At 44.4% G+C, this 18,267-nt stretch overlaps 1 protein-coding gene across 13 annotated transcripts in view; it reads left to right on the top strand.

Annotated features, from left to right (window-relative positions):
* Positions 1 to 18,267, top strand: part of SYNDIG1 (synapse differentiation inducing 1) — a 205,023-nt gene that overhangs the window by 73,284 nt on the left and 113,472 nt on the right. For all 13 annotated transcript variants that reach the window (XM_070588966.1, XM_070588968.1, XM_070588969.1 and 10 more), the window contains exon 2: positions 1,900 to 2,459. In XM_070588966.1, coding sequence (XP_070445067.1) covers positions 1,980 to 2,459 — 480 coding nt within the window. In that variant the 5' untranslated portion in view covers positions 1,900 to 1,979. The remainder of the gene's footprint in view (positions 1 to 1,899; positions 2,460 to 18,267) is intronic.

Genomic DNA, 18,267 nt, shown 5'->3' with positions numbered 1-18,267 from the left:
TACGCTGGTCTTCCTCAAGATGCCATAACATCAGATTCACGTCTGGGGCTGTGCAGCTCAAGGAGGTCACTCAGTAGGGATAATTCTAATCACGTAACACTTGAGACTGTTTGTTTCAACACATGTTCGTTGAGTACCTGCTGCATACCAGGTGCTAGCAAGGGAAAGGGTAACCCTGGCTCTTTGGTCTCAGGGAGCTCCTGGACAGGGGCAGGGGCAGGGGCTGGTAGAGGGTGTTTGCGTTAGTAGCTGTCAAGCTGGCAGAGAAGGAGGCAACAGGAACTATACAGCTTCTGAGAATACACCAGAAAAGGAAGAGGTTTCTCTGGCTAGGAGAGAGCAAGTGATTCCATTGGAGAGGTGGAATTTGGACAAACGCAACCAAATGTCTTTTATAAGATACCTACAATGGATCTAGGTAGAAGAGCTAAGACTGAGAAACCAAACTGAATATCAAGAAGGTTGTTCTAGTCTTGGTCGTACATCCAGAGATCACAAACCACATGAGGGGCCCAATTGTGGGATCACCCCAGTGCCGTCTCTGTGGAAGGAGGAAGATTAGAGAAGTTGAGTAGTTGGACCAGAAATACCTCAACAAGCGTGTTGTACCAGCCTGGAAGATGGTCGAGCACAGATATGATGCCCGAACACATGTGCCTTGCATGTTGCCGGTGCTCAAAAGATCTTGTTCAAATAGTTTAATTAATGGTTTTAAATTGCAGATTGTGAATGTGCCTCCAGAGTGGAATACTTCTTCGTGCCACGTAAGCAGAGTAGCAGTGTGTTTTTGGACCTCTCTTAAATCTGACACAGAGTACGTTGATAATACCCGCCATCTCTCAGTGCATTTACATACTGTAGTTTGAGTAGTCATTTGTCAACTCTGTTAAAACTGTTATTTTCCAATGAGTCACAAAGGTGTCCTCTCTATCTCTCCTCCTCTGGTAAGTCTGGAATTTTAGATTCCTGCAACTACCACCAAATAAAGCCATTACAATATAAGAAAATTCTTAAACCTCAGAGAAAGCCAGAGCACCTGAAGTCCCCAAGATGAGGTTTCCTTACATAATAATTATTAACTTGCAAAGAGGAAATTCATTCTTTATCTCCAAAAATCATAAGCTTGGTTATCTTCTTTTCTTTTTTTTTTAACATTTGAAACCCTGAAAAGGAACATGATCCAGGGAGAAACAATTTAGAGGACTCCTTAACTGCATCCCAAATTTGAGGATGTTTCTCCAAGTAGAGCCCCATTAAGGCAGGAAGTTTCTAGTCCGACTTCTGGGACTGTGCTGGAAGGCCAGTAGGCATGTGTGAGTGTTGAGATAGTTCTAATAGGTACTTTAGAATGTGCTAGAATGTACATGTGAGTGTTGCCTCAGTTGGGGAATTTTGTCCATATACAGTACTAATGGTGTGGGTCTTCCTGTCATTTATCTTTTAAATCTGTGTGGGACATTATTTTAGACCCTTTCTTCCTTGAGTGTGTGTTTTTTACTCATGAGTATCCATGGATCTTCCGCATTGCAGGTTTACGGCCTTATCTTCCCTGTGGGCTGGTCTGATGCTAATGGAATGGATTTACCTGTGGGTTTCTGGATGTCTGCTGGCAATCCTAGGTTTCTCTAGAGCTGCAGGGGTTCCAGTTCCTGCAGAGTCTCCTTCATTTGGAAGCAGAGCCTTTATAGAGATTCAAGTAATCCATTTCTGGCTTGCGCTGGCTGGCTGCCCTGATAGAGCCTTTTATAAATTGCGGGCATAGGCAGGACTGGAATATCGTCTGACTCTCCCAGCTACTGTGCATATCAGCTGACTAGTGCCTCTGAGAGAAGGGGCTGAGTGATTAGCTCTTTTTCAGGTATGATTTCCATGTCTCATCTCTGTTTCTTCCTCCTCCAGGAGATATGGGTCCCCTGAGGCAAGTGTGACCCTGGAGTCCAGCCCACCAGCCTGACGCCCGGTCGGGCAGGGAAAGCACTATGGATGGCTTGATTGAACAGAAGAGCATGCTGGTGCACAGTAAAATCAGCGATGCCAGCAAAAGGAATGGCTTAATTAACACCAGAAACTTCATGGCCGAGAGCAGAGACGGCCTGGTGTCTGTTTACCCAGCACCCCAGTACCAGAGCTGCCGGGTGGGGGGCAGTGCAGCACCGGCCACCCTGGACGGCAGCAGGAATGAGCCAGTCCAGCAGCTGCTGGACCCCAACACTCTGCAGCAGTCGGTAGAGTCCCGCTACCGGCCCAACATCATCCTCTACTCGGAGGGCATGCTGCGCTCCTGGGGGGATGGCGTGGCTGCCGACTGCTGTGAGACCACCTTCATTGAGGACCGGTCACCTACCAAAGAGAGCCTGGAGTACCCCGAAGGGAAGTTCATCGACCTCTCTGCCGATGACATCAAAATCCACACCCTCTCCTATGACGTGGAGGAAGAAGAGGAATTCCAGGAGCTGGAGGTCAGAGGATGTACTTGTCATAGGCCTTTGGGAATGAGGTGGAAGGAATTGGTGGGGACCCTTGAGCACCTGGCAAGAGTTAGGGAATGAAACTTGAGTGTGAAAATGCAAAGAAACTGCAGCATTCTTGGTGCCCCTTAACTCTTGAATATTTGTGGCAGATGGAAAGAGTGAAGAAAGACTAGATGACCAAGACCCAGTGGGGGCTTCAGCAGGGATTCTGGTCAGAGATAACCCAAGGATGGGGCTACAGATGGATTTAATGGTGGCCAGCACTAGCAGGTCAGTTGGGGATCCCTGCTAACACCCCACCCACAGGAGAGAGAGGTCATTGGCCAGTGAGCAAGGTGAGAGAGGGGCACATGGTTCTAGGACACAGGAGGCTGGAAATGTGTGTGTCGGAACACTGTGGGAAGTGTTTTTGCTGCCACATATGGTTTCCTCAATTTGGCATTCCAAAGTTTCTACTAAGGTATCATTGGCTAGCTAAAACCTGCTGGAAGAAATAGTAATTGATCACCTAAAGGGAAGATGAGTTGAATTATTACAGAAATCACTTCTTCAGTAGACTGGAGGGCAGGTGAGGATATTTGGATTACATGCTTAGAAATGCGCAGTTGGACACACTATAACACGAACATGGCACAGCAGCTGCCGCTTGTGCAGCTAATCCCTTCTTTGATGCAGCCCCCAGTGGGAGGGCGAGCGACACTGCACGGGTCTGAACAAAAGCTGTATGTTTGTCAAACTTGGGAGGCCAGTGCCCAAGCTTAAGGAAGTAATTCAGTTGCCGTGAGGGTAATGGGTGTTCCTCCAGCATGTGAGTGGCAGGGAAAGAACGTCCATATTTTCAGTCAGTTTAGAGAGGAAGGACCTTCAGGAGGAAACATGTGGTCAAAGGGAGAGGAAGTTTGTTTTCAACTAAGGGAGGCTAGAACATTTGTAGGCGGAGGGGAAACGTTCAGGACAGAGAATGCAGGATCAGGGCTAGGGAGCCATCCTGGGGAAGCAGAAGATGTGTGTGGAAGCATGTCCGCAGAAGTTCTGGCCTTTCACAAAGTCAGCATACTGCTTGTCTGAGAGAGAAGAGAAGGGTGGAGAGTGCTCTGGATGGAAGAAGAAATGAAGGGCCGTCGTTGGCCGAGGGTCGCTGGAGCCAGGGGAGGCTGGGGACATGAGGAGTTCGGAGACACTCAGAGCGATGACTTGGAGAAGTGCCCATTCTGGAAGAGACTGTTGAAGAAACTGCCAAGCTGCAGTGGGGGTCTGTGTGAAGACTTGGTCAGGCCCAGGTCTCCGTGACTTTCTCCAGCGACTTGTGGCTAGAGTTCAGCAGGTGAGGCTCCCAGCAGAGCAAACTCTGGGCTTCCTGCCTGCAAGATGGAGGAGGCAGAAGAAAGCGAGAGGGAGGAGGTTTGGAGTAGAACCAGATCCACACCCGTGGGGCCCAAGACTGGGGAGAAAGCCAGTGAAATCATAAGGAATTGATGGGCCAAGGAGACCAGAAGCATCAGGACTGGAGGTACAATGAAAACAGAAGCTGCTGGGGAGAGAGAGTTTTAGTCAGAAGGGAAATTCAGAAATGGAAAAATAAAATATGATGTTGTAGCAATTGCTATGAATGGAACCCATGAAACCAACTGACTGGGAGTCAAGAGAAGTTGCTGGAGTGGGAGAGGCCATCCAAGGAGACCTTCAAGCCTTCTGATGACACCTATTAAGGGGAGAGAAAGTGTGAGCTCTGGCTGTGCTAGGTTTTGAGAAAGTTGGGCGAGTTCTTTAGCTTCCGTTCAAAAGCCTCTGTCTAAGTGTCCACTGTATTCGAAAGTCTGTTTTTGCTGAAAGCAAAAGTAAAAATGCTGCTGACCTGCATGAAGTTTTAGGAAGCACTTACACAAAATTGCGATTTCAGCATAACATAGGAGTTATGATGATAGAATACCCAGTCTGCTCTGAGAACATCCGAAGGAGGGCATGGGGCTTTGAGCTCAGTGTGGGGGATCAGGAGTCGATGCAAAGGGGCATTCCCTGCATTGCATCTTGAGGGGGAGAACCAGACTGTTGAGTAAGAAGGCTCATGGGGAGGTGGTGGGACAATTCCAGTCCAAGGGGGCGTCGTGAGCAGATAAAGCACAGAGGCATCCAACCTAGATCTCCAGGGAACAATAACTGGTTAGAATTGCTGAGCCCTATGGATCATGGTGAGACTAGGGAGACAAGACCAAGAGGAAGTGGGGTCCCATCACTGAGGACCACACCAGCCATCTACGGGAGATTGGATTTTAGGTGAAGTCACAAACCCAGATGTCTACAAGACAGGAAGGACTAGTAATACGGTCAAGAAGGAGCCCTACAGAGGGAAGGGACCTGAGACTGGAGAGCCCAGGCCCATCCACAGCTTCAGCCTTCCTCAGCTTCGGGGTGTGGCTGTGCCACAGGACAGGCAGCTGTTGTGGGTGTGGAGAACCACTGAGGGGTTTCAGGCAGGAGGCCATGCTCAGACCTGCAGTTTTGGAAGCTGCTTTGACTGCAGAGTGGGACAAGGGTGTAGGGGATATGGAAGTGAGAGGAGAGGGGGCGTGGGGCTAGGACCAAACTGGCTGCACAGATCCCGTTGGGGGCCTCCTGTAAGAGATGGTGAGAGAGAATCAGAACAGCTTAGAAGTGAAGAATTACTTAGAAGTGAAATTTGCCGTTGTTTGGAGATGATGGGAAGGAGTCAGGCCTCTCCTGTGCAAAGATGTTCCCAAGCTCCTAAATGCCCAAGTTGGCCAGCAGAGGATTTTCAGCTTTCTTATGAATTTTTGGAAAATCGGCTCCAATGTATAATATCCACCAGCCATAAAAAATTTGAGATAGTTACCAAATTGAAAATGCAAGAGAAATTCCTGAAAGCCTCCATCATTCCTTTGTCACTTGTTGGGCTTTTTTCCTCCCCTCCCTCTCATTATGTCCATGCACTTTATATCCGTGTCTGAATAACTGCACTATGCCGAGGTCAGTGGAGATGAACAGGTGATTGGCGTATCTTCTTAGTCCTCAGTTAAATTCCTGTGGCTTTATAATTAACTAAACTCAAAAGAATTTTATTCAAGACTTGCATGCGCTTCTAATTAAGTTTGCAAATAAATACAACCAATATTCACATGCAATTGTTTTCATAGTATTTTTGGCAATCAATTTTTGGCAATCAATTACTGAAGCCATTTTATTGCAACAATTTTCACACAGTAACCTCAGCCAGTAAATGTGGTTTTTGGAACTGGGCAAAGGTCCAAAACCCACTCAGAGACAATCTTTTAAATTAAATGCTAGGAGGTGAGTGGCTGGGGCAACAGGCTTTTCCACCTGGTCAGTCTAAGACCTTGACAGGTAGTACAGGCTCCTGGAGAATTGAGCTCTACTCTGCCACCCAGTTGTGTTTCTCTGTTCTGGCAACAGTAGGGTTAGCCTGTCAGAAACAATTCTTTTAATGATACAGCAACTGGAATCTTTAATCATAATAATATACCTACTGTGTATTAATATTTTTATAGAGACTACTGACTGGTAGTAAGATGGAGCGTGTTGGCGTTTTTACCTTAGCCAGGAAGGGTACAGCCAATGACATCAGTGGAACAAGTTGTTTGAAAGTTGGGCTGCTTCTTAGGCATTTAGTGAGACTTTCTGGTTGACATCCAAGGGGAAAACCCAAACCAAGAAAGGGCTCCTCCCATAGGCTATGGCGTAAAGAAATGAAGGCATGGTTGTGGCTGCTTTCGCCCCTTCAATGCTGTTTATTACACCCATAGAGGATTTCAGGAAGTCACCCAAAGTGGTTGATTTGGTCCTTTAGGAATTCTGTAAAAACAAAGATATTTTTTCAGCAACATTCTTATATTGCTATGACACTCTTTATTCTGTACTAATGACTGATTAGAAGTATCATCACACATTCAGTAACTCTTCTAAAGTTTACTCTTTTTTCCATTCCATGAAACAACGAAGGAGCATGTATCAGTTAGCATTTGCTGCATAAGAAATCACCCTAAAAGTTAGTGGCTTAAAACAACATCTATTTACTTAGCTCATGATTCTCAGGGTCAGCAATTTGAGTTAGTTTCAGCTGGATGGCTGTTGCTCTGCTGGTCTCACCTGGGTTCCCTCATGGGTGTGTTGTTGGCTGCCACTCATCTAGGCAGCCATACTTGAGAATATTGGCTGGCCATTGGCTGGGGGGACAGTGATGACTAGACCACGTGTCTCTTATCCTCCAGCAGGGCACTTCATCCCATGGCAGTCATGGTTGGGATTTTAACAGCAGCAAGAGAGGATGAGTCCCAGTGTGCAAAGATTTTTCAAGTCTTTGCTTATGTTACACATTATTGTCTTATTGGCCAAAGTGATTCACATGGCCAAGCCCAAAGTCAGTGTGGGGGGCACTATTTAGTGTGACAATGTAGGGAAATGCCAACAAATTGGGTGCCAATCCTGTAGCAGTCTATCACAGAGCAAAAGTTTGGACTATTTGGCATATTGTTTTTTGTTTGTTTGTTTTTATTAAGGTTATAAAAGTTAACATCCTTGTGAAATTACAGTTGTACGTCATTATTAGTCATGTTGTAGGTGCACCACTTCACCCCTAGTGCCCTCCCCCCAACCCCCCTTTCCCCTGGCAACCACCGATCAGTTCTCTTTGTCCATATGTTAACTACCACCTATGAGTGGAGTCATACAGAGTTCATCTTTCTCTGTCTGGCTTATTTCACTCAACATAATACTCTCAAGGTCTATCCATGTTGTTGTGAATGGGACAACTTTGTCCTTTTTTATGGCTGAGTAGTATTCCATTGTATATATATACCACAACTTCTTTATCCAATCATTGGTTGCTGGGCACTTAGGTTGGTTCCATGACTTGGCTATTGTGAATAATGCTGCGATGAAGATAGGGGTGCATGGAGCTTCTGAAATTGCTGATTTCAGGTTCTTAGGCTATATACCCAGTAGTGGGATGGCTGGGTCATAAGGTATTACTACTCTTAACTTTTTGAGGAATCTCCATACTGTTTTCCATAGTGGCTGCACCAGTTTGCATTTCCACCAACAGTATATGAGGGTTCCCTTTTCTCCACAGCCTCTCCAACATTTGTCACTCTTGGTTTTGGATATTTTTGCCATTCTAACAGGTGTAAGGTGATATCTTAGTGTAGTTTTGATTTGCATTTCCCTGATGATTAGTGATGATGAGCATCTTTTCATGTGCCTATTGGCCATCCGTATATCTTCTTTGGAGAAATGTCTGTTCATGTCCCCTGCCCATTTTGTAATTGGGTTATTTGATGTTTTATTGTTGAGTTGTGTGAGTTCTTTGTATATTATGGAGATTAACCCTTTGTTGGATAAATAACTTGTGAATATTTTTTCCCACTTAGTGGGCTGTTTTTTTGTGTCAATCCTGTTTTCCCTTGCCTTGAAGAAGCTCTTTAGCCTGATGAAGTCCCATGTGTTTATTCTTTCTATTGTTTCCCTCATGTGAGGGGTTATGGTGTCCGAAAAGATTCTTTTGAAGCTGATGTCAAAGAGTGTGCTGCCGATATTCTCTTCTAGAAGACTTATTGTTTCAGGCCTAATCTTTAGGTCTTTGATCCATTTTGAGTTTATTTTAGTAAATGGTGAAAAAGAATGGTTGATTTTCATTCTTTTACATGTGGCTGTCCAGTTTTCCCAGCACCATTTGTTGAAGAGACTTTCTTTCCTCCATTGTAGGCCCTCAGCGCCTTTGTCAAAGATTAGCTGTCCATAGATGTGTGGTTTTATTTGTGGGCTTTCAATTCTGTTCCATTGACCTGTGCATCTGTTTTTGTACCAGTACCATGCTGTTTTGATTACTGTGGCTTTCTAGTATGTTTTGAAGTCAGGGATTGTGATGCCTCCAGCTTTGTTCTTCTTTCTCAGGATTGCTTTAGCAATTCAGGGTCTTTTGTTGCCCCATATGAATTTTTGGATTCTTTGTTCGATTTCTGTAAAGAATGACATTGGAATTCTGATTGGGATAGCGTTGAATCTGTAGATTGCTTTAGGTAGTATGGACATTTTAACTATGTTTATTCTTCCAATCCATGTGCATGGAATGTCTTTCCATCTCATTATGTCGTTGTCGATTTCTTTCAAGAAGGTCTTGTAGTTTTCGTTGTATAGATCTTTCACTTCCTTGGTTAAATTTATCCCAAGGTATTTTATTCTTTTTGATGTGATCGTGAATGGGATTGAGTTCTTGAGATCTTTTTCTATTAGTTCGTTGTTAGCATATAGAAATGCTACTGATTTATGTATGTTGATTTTATACCCTGCAACTTTGCTGTAGTTGTTGATTGTTTCTAATAGTTTTTGTATGGATTCTTTGGGGTTTTCTATATATAAGATCATGTCATCTGCAAACAGCGAGAGTTTTACTTCTTCGTTGCCTATTTGGATTCCTTTTATTTCTTTTTCCTGCCAAATAGCTCTGGCCAACACCTACAGTATTATGTTGAATAAGAGTGGTGAAAGTGGGCACCCTTGTCTTGTTCCTGTTCTGAGAGGGATGGGTTTCAGCTTTTGTCCGTTGAGTATGATGTTGGCTGTGGGTTTATCATATATGGCCTTTATTATGTTGAGGTACTTTCCTTCTATACCTATTTTATTGAGGGTTTTTATCATAAATGGGTGTTGGATCTTGTCGAATGCTTTCTCTGCATCTATTGAGATGATCATGTGGTTTTTGTTTCTCATTTTGTTAATGTACTGAATCACGTTGATTGACTTGCAGATGTTGAACCATCCCTGTATCCCTGGTATAAATCCCACTTGATCATGGTGTATAATCTTTTTGATATATTGCTGTATTCAGTTTGCCAAAATTTTGTTGAGGATTTTTGCATCTATATTCATCAGTGATATTGGCCTGTAGTTTTCCTTCTTTGTGTTATCCTTGTCAGGTTTGGGGATCAGGGTGATGTTGGCTTCATAGAATGTATTAGGGAGTGCTCCATCATCCCCTATTTTCTGGAACAGTTTGAGAAGTATAGGTATTAAATCTTCTTTGACTGTTTGATAGAATTCGCCAGAGAAGCCTTCTGGTCCTGGACTCTTATTTTTGGGGAGGTTTTTGATTACTGTTTCTATTTCTTTTTTTTTTTTTTTTTAAAGCTTTTTTTTTTTTTTTTTTTTTTAAGATTTTATTTTTCCTTTTTCTCCCCAAAGCCCCCCGGTACATAGTTGTATATTCTTCGTTGTGGGTCCTTCCAGTTGTGGCACGTGGGACGCTGCCTCAGCGTGGTCTGATGAGCAGTGCCATGTCCGTGCCCAGGATTCGAACCAACGAAACACTGGGCCGCCTGCAGTGGAGCGCACGAGCTTAACCACTCGGCCACGGGGCCAGCCCCTGTTTCTATTTCTTTACTTGTGCTTGGTCTATTCAGATTCTCTATTTCTTCCTGATTCAGTTTGGGTAGGTTGTATGAGTCTAGGAATTTATCCATTTCTTCTAGGTTGTTCAATTTGTTGGCATATAGTTTTTCATAGTATTCTCTTATGATCCTTTGTATTTCTTTGGTATCTGTTGTGATTTCTCCTCTCTCATTTCTAATTTTATTTATTTGAGACTTCTCTCTTTTTTTTTAGTGAGTCTGGCTAAGGGTTTGTCGATTTTGTTAATTTTTTCGAAGAACCAACTCTTTGTTTCATTGATCCTTTCTACTGTCTTTTTTGTTTCAATATCATTTATTTCTGCTCTAATTCTTATTATTTCCCTCCTTCTACTGACTTTGGGCTTTGTTTATTCTTCTTTTTCTAATTCTGTTAGGTGTCGTTTGAGGTTGTTTATGTAAGATTTTTCTTGCTTATTGAGGTGAGCCTGTATGCAATGAATTTTCCTCTTAGGACTGCCTTTGCTGTGTCTCAAATAATTTGGTATGGTGTGTTTTCATTTTCATTTGTCTCCTGATAATATTTGACGTCTTCTTTAATTTCTTCAATAATCCATTGTTTGTTCAGTAGCATGTTGTTTAGTCTCCACATTTTTGGCCCTTTCCCAGCTTTATTCTTGTAGTTGATTTCTAGTTTCATAGCATTGTGATCAGAAAAGATGCTTGATATTATTTCAACCTCTTGAACTTATTGATGCTTGCTTTGTTTCCCAAGATATGGTCTATCCTTGAGAATGTTCCATGCGCGCTTGAGAAGAATGTGTAACCTGCTGTTTTTGGATGAAGTGTCCTATATATATCTATTAGGTCCATCTGATCTAATTTTTCATTTAATTCTATAATTTCCTTGTTGATTTTCTGTCTGGATGATCTGTCCATTGTTGTTAATGGGGTGTTGAGGTCCCCTACTATTATTGTATTACTGTTGATGTCTCCTTTTAGTTTTGTTAACAGTTTCTTCATGAATTTTGGTGCTCCTGTGTTAGGTGCGTGTATATTTATGACCGTTATGTCATCTTGGTGGAGTGTCCCTTTTATCATTATATACTGCCCCTCTTTGTCTTTCTTTATCTGTTTTGCTTTGAAGTCTACTTTGTCTGATATAAAGTATGGCAACACCTGCTTTCTTTTGTTCATTATTGGCTTGGAGTATTGTCTTCCACCCCTTCACTCTGAGTCTGTGTTTGTCCTTGTGGCTGAGGTGTGTTCCTGGAGGCAGTATATTGTTGGATCTTGTTGTTTGATCCATCCTGTCACTCTGTGCCTTTTGATTGAAGAGTTCAATCCATTCACGTTTAGTGTGATTATTGAAATGTGGGGGCCTACTGTTGCAATTTTATCACTTGCTTTCTGGTTCCTTTGCATTTTGTCCTGATGGAGAGCTGTTACTTTGTGTTATTGTCCTTCTGCTTATCTCCTTTGTTCTGGATTTTGTAACCCCTTTCCTTTTTTTGATTTTTCAGGAATGAGTTTCTTCCTGAGCAATTCTTGAAGAGGAGGTTTTGTGGTGATGAACTCCCTTAACTTTTGTTTATCTGGGAAAGTTTTTATTTCTCCATCATATTTGAAGGATATTTTTGCTGGGTAGAGTATTCTTGGCTGCAGGTTTTTGTCCTTCAGAGTTTTGAATATTTCATTCCAATCTCTTCTAGCCTGTAAGGTCTCTCCTGAGAAATCTGCTGATAGCCTTATGGGGTTTCCTTTGTAAGTTATTTTCTTCTGCCTGGCTGCCCTTAGTATTTTCTCTTTGTCGTTGACTTTTGCTAGTTTCACTACTATATGTCTTGGGGTTGGTCTTCTTGCGTTAATAAAGTTTGGAGATCTATTGGCTTCTGTGACATGAAGTTCCATCTCTCTTCCCAAGTTTGGAAAGTTCTCAGCCATTATTTCTTTGAACAGGCCTTCTGTCCCCTTCTCCTTCTCTTCTCCCTCTGGTATACCTATATTCCTTATGTTGCATCTCCTAATTGAGTCGGATAATTCTCGGAGAGTTTCTTCATTTCTTTTTAGTCTTAATTCTCTCTCCTCCTCTGCCTGCAGCATTTCTATATTCCTATCCTCCAAATTGCTAATTCTTTCCTCCATATTATCGACCCTACTGTTCAGAGAGTCCAGATTTTTCTTAATCTCCTCCATTGTGTTCTTCATCTGCAGTATTTCTAATTGGTTCTTCTTTATGGTGTCAAGCTCTTTTGTGACATAGCTCCTGAAGTCATTGAGTTGTCTATCTGAATTCTCTTTTAGGTCATTGAGTTTTTTCATAATGGCAGTTTTGAAATCATCGTCATTTAGATTGTAGATTTCATTGTCTTTGGGATTGTTTTCTGGATGCTTATCATTTTCCTTCTGTTCTGGAGATTTAATATATTTTTTCGTACTGCTTGATGGCGTGGGTTTGTGCCTCCGCATAGAGATAGAGTTTAGTCGCTGCTTCCACTTGTTGCGACTGGTGTGTGTGTTGGGGGGGGGGGGGCTGCAGCTGTTTAGACTGCCCCAACCAGGAACCCTGTCAGCTTTACTGACTGGGTCTGGACCCCTCCTCATAGTCACAGTGGTCCTATGGGATCCCTCGTCGGTTGTGGGGGCAATCGCAAGGGGGCCTCAGGCTGCTGGTGCCTACTTCTGCAGCCCACCTAGACGCGCTCCCTCCTTGTGGTCTGCAGCGGTGTTGTGGACTTTCCCATCACCCAGGAGCAGGATCACCTATAATCACAGCTTTGTCCCTGACAGAGCCCACAAGATCACACTTGTCCACTATAGGGCCCAGCAGAGCTATGGGTATCTTCTGCAGTCTGTCATTAGCTCACCTAGCTGTGCTACTTTTGCCCCAGGGCCTTCCTGCCTTGTGATTGCCAGTCGGAACCTCTCCACTAGTGCTGTGCAGAGGCTTTCGCTGAGGCTGCTGTAAGAACCTGGAGTTCCCCCCGGGCTACATAGTCATTTCACTGGAGCTCTACTATGCCCCACTTTACTCTCATGGGATCTCTGGGAGCCCCTGCCTCGTCTGGGACATGGCCAGAGTCCGTAGGCCTGGCGGTGGCTTGTAAGCTGCTGCCTTGTGGAGAATTCTGCTCTAGGGAGCTTCCTGGTGTTCCGAATGCTGTGTGGGGCCTCCCTGCCAATGGCGAGCAGAGACCCTCCCTGCTGGGAGGGTATGGGACCCTGGGGCAACCCCCCGGGCCGCAGAGCCGGGTGTTGGAGCTCCACCCAGTCCCCAGGTGCATCCACGGGAAGTCCAGGCACCCCCCTGCACTGACCCGTGCCCAGGAGACCGTGAGCCCAGCAGGAGCTTGTGGCCTGGAGCTGCCGCGGGGGATCCGCCCACTGGGAGCTTTCCTTTTTCCTGGATTCTGGGCGTGGCCTCCCTGCTAATGGCAAGCAGAGGCTTTCCCTACCGGGGAGCTGTGGGACCCTGGAGCCTTCCCCCATGCCGCAGAACCAGGTGCTGGAGCTCCAACCGTGTCCCCAAGCACATCTACGAGAAGTCCGGGCACCCCCTGCACCAAGCCCTGCACCGGGGACCGTGAGCCCAGTGACAGCCCCTTGCAGTCTGGAGCCGCCCCAGGGGATCCACCCACCGGGAACCTCCCTTTTTCCTGGATTCTGGGCGTAGCCTCCCTGCTAATGGCGAGCAGAGGCTTTCCCTGCCAGGGAGCTGCGAGACCCTGAAGCCTTCCCCCGTGCCACAGAGCCAGGCGCTGGAGGTCCAAATCTGTCCCCAAGCACGTCTAAAGGAAGTCAGGGTGCCCCTGTACTGAGTCATGCGCCGGAGACCATGAGCTCAGTGGCAGCTTGCGGTCTCGTGCCGTGCTGTGTCCGCCAGGAGCTTCTGTTTGTTCTGGCTTCTGGGAAGGGCCTCCCTGCTAATGGTGAGTGGAGGCCTTCCCTGCCGGTGGGTGCGGGGCCCTGGGGATTTCCCCCTGGGCTTAGGTGTGATCGTGGGGGGCTTGGGTAGCAGTGTTGTCACCTGTTTCCACCATCGCTCCACTAGTGAGTGCAGGAACTAGGCTGTCCGGGGGTCAGAGAGTTTTCACCTATTTCCACCTCCTCCCAGGGGGAAGTCTGTCCGCATTCCGATGTGTAGTAGCATGAGACTTTTAGGCGTCTTTCGATGCTATCTGGATATCCTTTGTTAATCGGTGAATGTCCAATTAGTTGTAGATTCTACAGGGGAGAGACAAAGAAGACCTCTCACTCCACCATCTTGGTCTAGATTAATTAATGGCATATTGTTTTTTAAGATCATCTAATTGAACAGTGACTATAGTCATGATTATATTGTGACTGAAACAAAAATCACAGTACATACTGATCGGCAGCTCTTCCCAGAAGACACTTCTACTTCATACAGAAAAACAAAAGTGATTTTAACTTCCTCAGGAATTCTCTATCTTCTCTTGGTCTATAGCAAATCAGCACTGTTTTCTGAAAATCACAGTTTTCAGAAAGCCATTGCCCTGGTTAAGAGCAGGGGCCCTCCTCGCTGGAGTTGTTGTTTACTGGACAGCCTGCCTCTTACCTGTCCCCTTATCACTGCACCTGGAGAGGTTCATCCCTGGCATTTATAGGGGAGACAGCCTTGATCCAGGGAGCTTTGCTCACCTGGCACATGTTTTTGTAAGAGCATGTGGAGTTTTCGGTTTGCCTTTGAGGTTGTGGTATTAACTTGAATGGCTTCTGTAGTTAATTTCAAGAATCTTTACGGAAGTCCTCATAAATTATGATTTGCCCTGCTCTACTCTAGAAGAATGAGCTGCTGGCCATGGTAAAGTGCTGGTTGTGACTGTCAGACTGGGAGATCTCGGGGGCCTCAGGGAGCGGGGAGGCACAAGGGGCTGCACTCAGTGGGACCAGATAGGCTCCCTCCGCGGTGTCCTTGGGACACTCTGGGTGTGTGATAATTGGACCCCACAGCCCCAGTGCCTCCTCCCTGTGTCATCCAGTTCCCAGGCCACAGCTGACACTGCGGCTTACAGGAACACCAAGGGCAGGAAGCACTTCTCCTTTTCCCACAGATAAACTCAGTGAGATTTCAGGCACAAGGAATGAAGCAGTTCGAGGAAATAGGAAATGTGAGTGTAAAGCTATGAAGTAAAGAAGGTGAGGTTCGCAGCTGGAGAGGCCCGGGAGGCTCCTGCTGTTGAAGAGGCTTCTCGAACGTTGAAAGGGCACTCAGTGCTCTGTATTTGTGACAATGCAGAGCCTTCAGAATCCTAGAGTGTGTGGAATGTCATCACTTAGAAACAGTGCCTGAGAGGCTGGAGCCTTTTCTTCAGCGAAGGAAGAAGGGGAAGGAAAATGGGTATTTACGGAGCATCTCTCTGTGCCAGGCCACTGGCGCGCACTCTGCCCTCTGCTCCTGGCAGCAACACTGAACGACAGGTGCTAGCACTGCCTCACTCTGCACATGAGGACACTGGAGCTTGGGAGAGGTCCAAGGGCACACAGTTGGCTTTGCTGGCAGCTCTGGGGTCTGAACCATGCTGACTTCAGCCTCTTGTCTCCTAATGGCGATGCTGTTCTTCCAGGGTTAGGGGAAAAGGAGTGTGTTACAGTGGGCTGCTGTTTCCCAGATAAAGCCCGAGGAGACAGAGCCAGGGCAGTGACAGCCCACCTCCTCACTTCTGTGACCCCTTGGCTAGGGCTCTCCAAGACCTTTGAGTCTGCCCTCTGGTTGAAAACTTAACCTTGTTGGGAGAGACAGGATTTCACAGCTGCAGTGTAGCCCTTACATATGGCTCAGTCACAAGTATGAGCAAAGGTGGAGGACTCAGCGAACATCTAAGAAAACCCAGAAGCATGAATGAGATGGAGCAACAACAAAAATAGAACAGTTGACCCAGAGGAAACGGAACTGATTCAGAAAATAATAGTGATTGAAAAGTTATTCTGGTATACCTTGGGACATTTCAGGGGCTGATTCTGGGAGGAGAGTTTTGGTTTGCTTCGGTGTGTTGGCCTCGTTGCACAGTCTAGAGCCTCGGGCACATGTTGAAGTGGCATGGGGAGAGCGGATGTTCTTGCCTTGCCCCTGGTCTCAGGGAAGCATTTGACTTCATGGTGAACGTAGCGCTGTGATGCCCTTGACCAGCTGTAGGAAGTTCCCTTGTATCAGGACTTTGTTACAGTTTGTTTTTTTTAAATAAAAAATGAATGTTTAATTTTGTCAAATGCTTTTTCTGTGTCTGTTTAGATTATCATGTGTGGGTTAGGTTTTGTCTTTTATTCTGTTAATATGATCCATTACAGTAACTGATTTCCAGATATTAAACTATTATTACATTTAGGAATGAATCCCCCTTTACTCCTCTTTAAATATTGTTGGATTTCATTTGCTAACAATTTGTTAAAAACGTTTATGTCTATGTCCATGAGGGGTGTTGGTTTGTAGTTTTCTTTTCTTGTGCTTTGGTATTAGGGTAATACTGGCCCAGTGAAGCCATCTGGGCCTGAGCTCTTCTTTGTGGAAGATTTTGATTACTGATCCAATCTGATTTATTTATTGTTTTAAGTGTATTGTTTTAAAGAAAATCTTCAGACTTTCCTGTCTTCTTGACTCAGTTTTAGTAATTTGTGTTCTTTTAGGAATTTGTCCATTTTATCTAAATTATCTAATTTTTTTGCATAAAGTTCACGTTACTCCACTTAAATCTTCTTACTTTCTATACAGTTGATAATGTCTCCTCTTTCATGCCTAATTTTGGTAATTTGGGGTTTTCTATTTCTTCCTTGGTCAGTCTAGCCACAGGTTTATAAATTTTGTTATCTTTTCAAATAACTGACTTCTGGGTCCATTGATTTTTCTCTTGCCATTTTGCTGATTTTCACTCAGATATTTACGATATCCTTCCCTGTGTTTCCTTTGGGTTAAATTTACTCTTCTTTATCTAGTTTCTTTAGATGGGAGCTTAGTTAGTGATTTGAAATATCTTTTCCTGTCATAATATATGTGTTTAAAGCTAAAACTTTCTCTCAAACACTGTCTTAACTGCATCTTACAGATTTTGATATGTTTTTCTTTCATATTTTATTTAGTTCAAAATATTTTCTCATATCTATTGTGATTTCTTATTTCACTAATGGGTTATTTATAAAAATGTTTAATTTCCAAATATTCAGAGATCGCTCACATTTTTCCTATCATTTACTCCTAATTTAATTTCATGTGGTCAAAAAACATAGTTTGTATAATTTCTCTTTTAAATCTGTTGAGACTTGATGTGTGGCCTAGTGGATACTGGGTTCCGGGAAATGTGCTGTGCACGCTTGTGAAAGATATGTGTTTTGTCACCGTGTGACGTGGTCTCTAAGTGTCTGTCAGGTCAAGTTCATTGATGTGCTGTTCATGTCTTCTGTCCTTGCTCTTTGCCTGCCTTGTTGTTCCATCAGTTTGTCAGTTTTTGCTTCACGTATTTTGGGACTCCATTGGGAGGTGCATGCACATTTATAATTAGTATATCTTGCTGATATATGAGCATTTTATTATTATATAATGTGCCTCTGTGTGTCTAAGAATATTTCCTGTGTTCAAGTATGTTTTGTGTGGCCTATTAAGGCTGTTAATAGCCACTCCAGCTTTCTTATCATTACTGTTTGCAGATAGATATTTTTCCATCTTTTTGCTTAGAATTTGTTGTTCTCTTGGAATTTAAAGTGTGTCTCTTATAGAAAGCAGATGGGGCTAGCCCAGTGGTGTAGTGGTTAAGTTCGACTCACTCTACTTCGGCGATCCAGGTTCACAGGTTCGGATCCCAGGCACCGACCTACACTATTCATCAGCCATGCTGTGACAGCAACCCACATACAAAACAAAGGAAGATTGGCACAGATTTTAGCTCAGGGCCAGTTTTCCTCACCAAAAAAAAAAAAAAAAGATAGCATAGCAGATAGCTGGATCCTGCTTATTTAACTGTCTTACAATCTCTATCTTTTGATGGCATATTTGGTCCATCCACCTTAAGTGTAATATTTTATATGGTTGAATTTATTTCTGTCACTTTGATTTTTGTTTTCTACATGTTTCTTCATTTTGTTGTTGTTCTCTTTTTCTTCTTACTGCCTTTTTTGTGTTGAATATGCATTTGCATAGCCACCATGTCAGCCAGGGCCATGAGGAGAGCTTACTATGCCCCTCTGTGGTTCTCTCATTTCCATGAGCTCCCTGTTAAGTTCTGGATTGTCCCCTAGTCTGCCACTCCACCCAACCAGGACTATAGCTGTAGGTTGGGAGGGCTGCAAACTTCACCCATTTGTAGCTGGGAGTGGATTTTCCACCCTCTGCTGACAATCAGTTCAGCCCCTTTCAGCAATGAAGCTACTGATTTTCATGGCTCGTCCCACCCTAGCAGAACTAGTTCATG

The sequence above is a fragment of the Equus przewalskii genome, chromosome 21, assembly GCF_037783145.1.
Source record: "Equus przewalskii isolate Varuska chromosome 21, EquPr2, whole genome shotgun sequence".
Taxonomy (NCBI): domain Eukaryota; kingdom Metazoa; phylum Chordata; class Mammalia; order Perissodactyla; family Equidae; genus Equus; species Equus przewalskii.
Note: the sequence above shows the minus strand (reverse complement) of the source record. Positions and strands in the feature narration are given on the sequence as shown.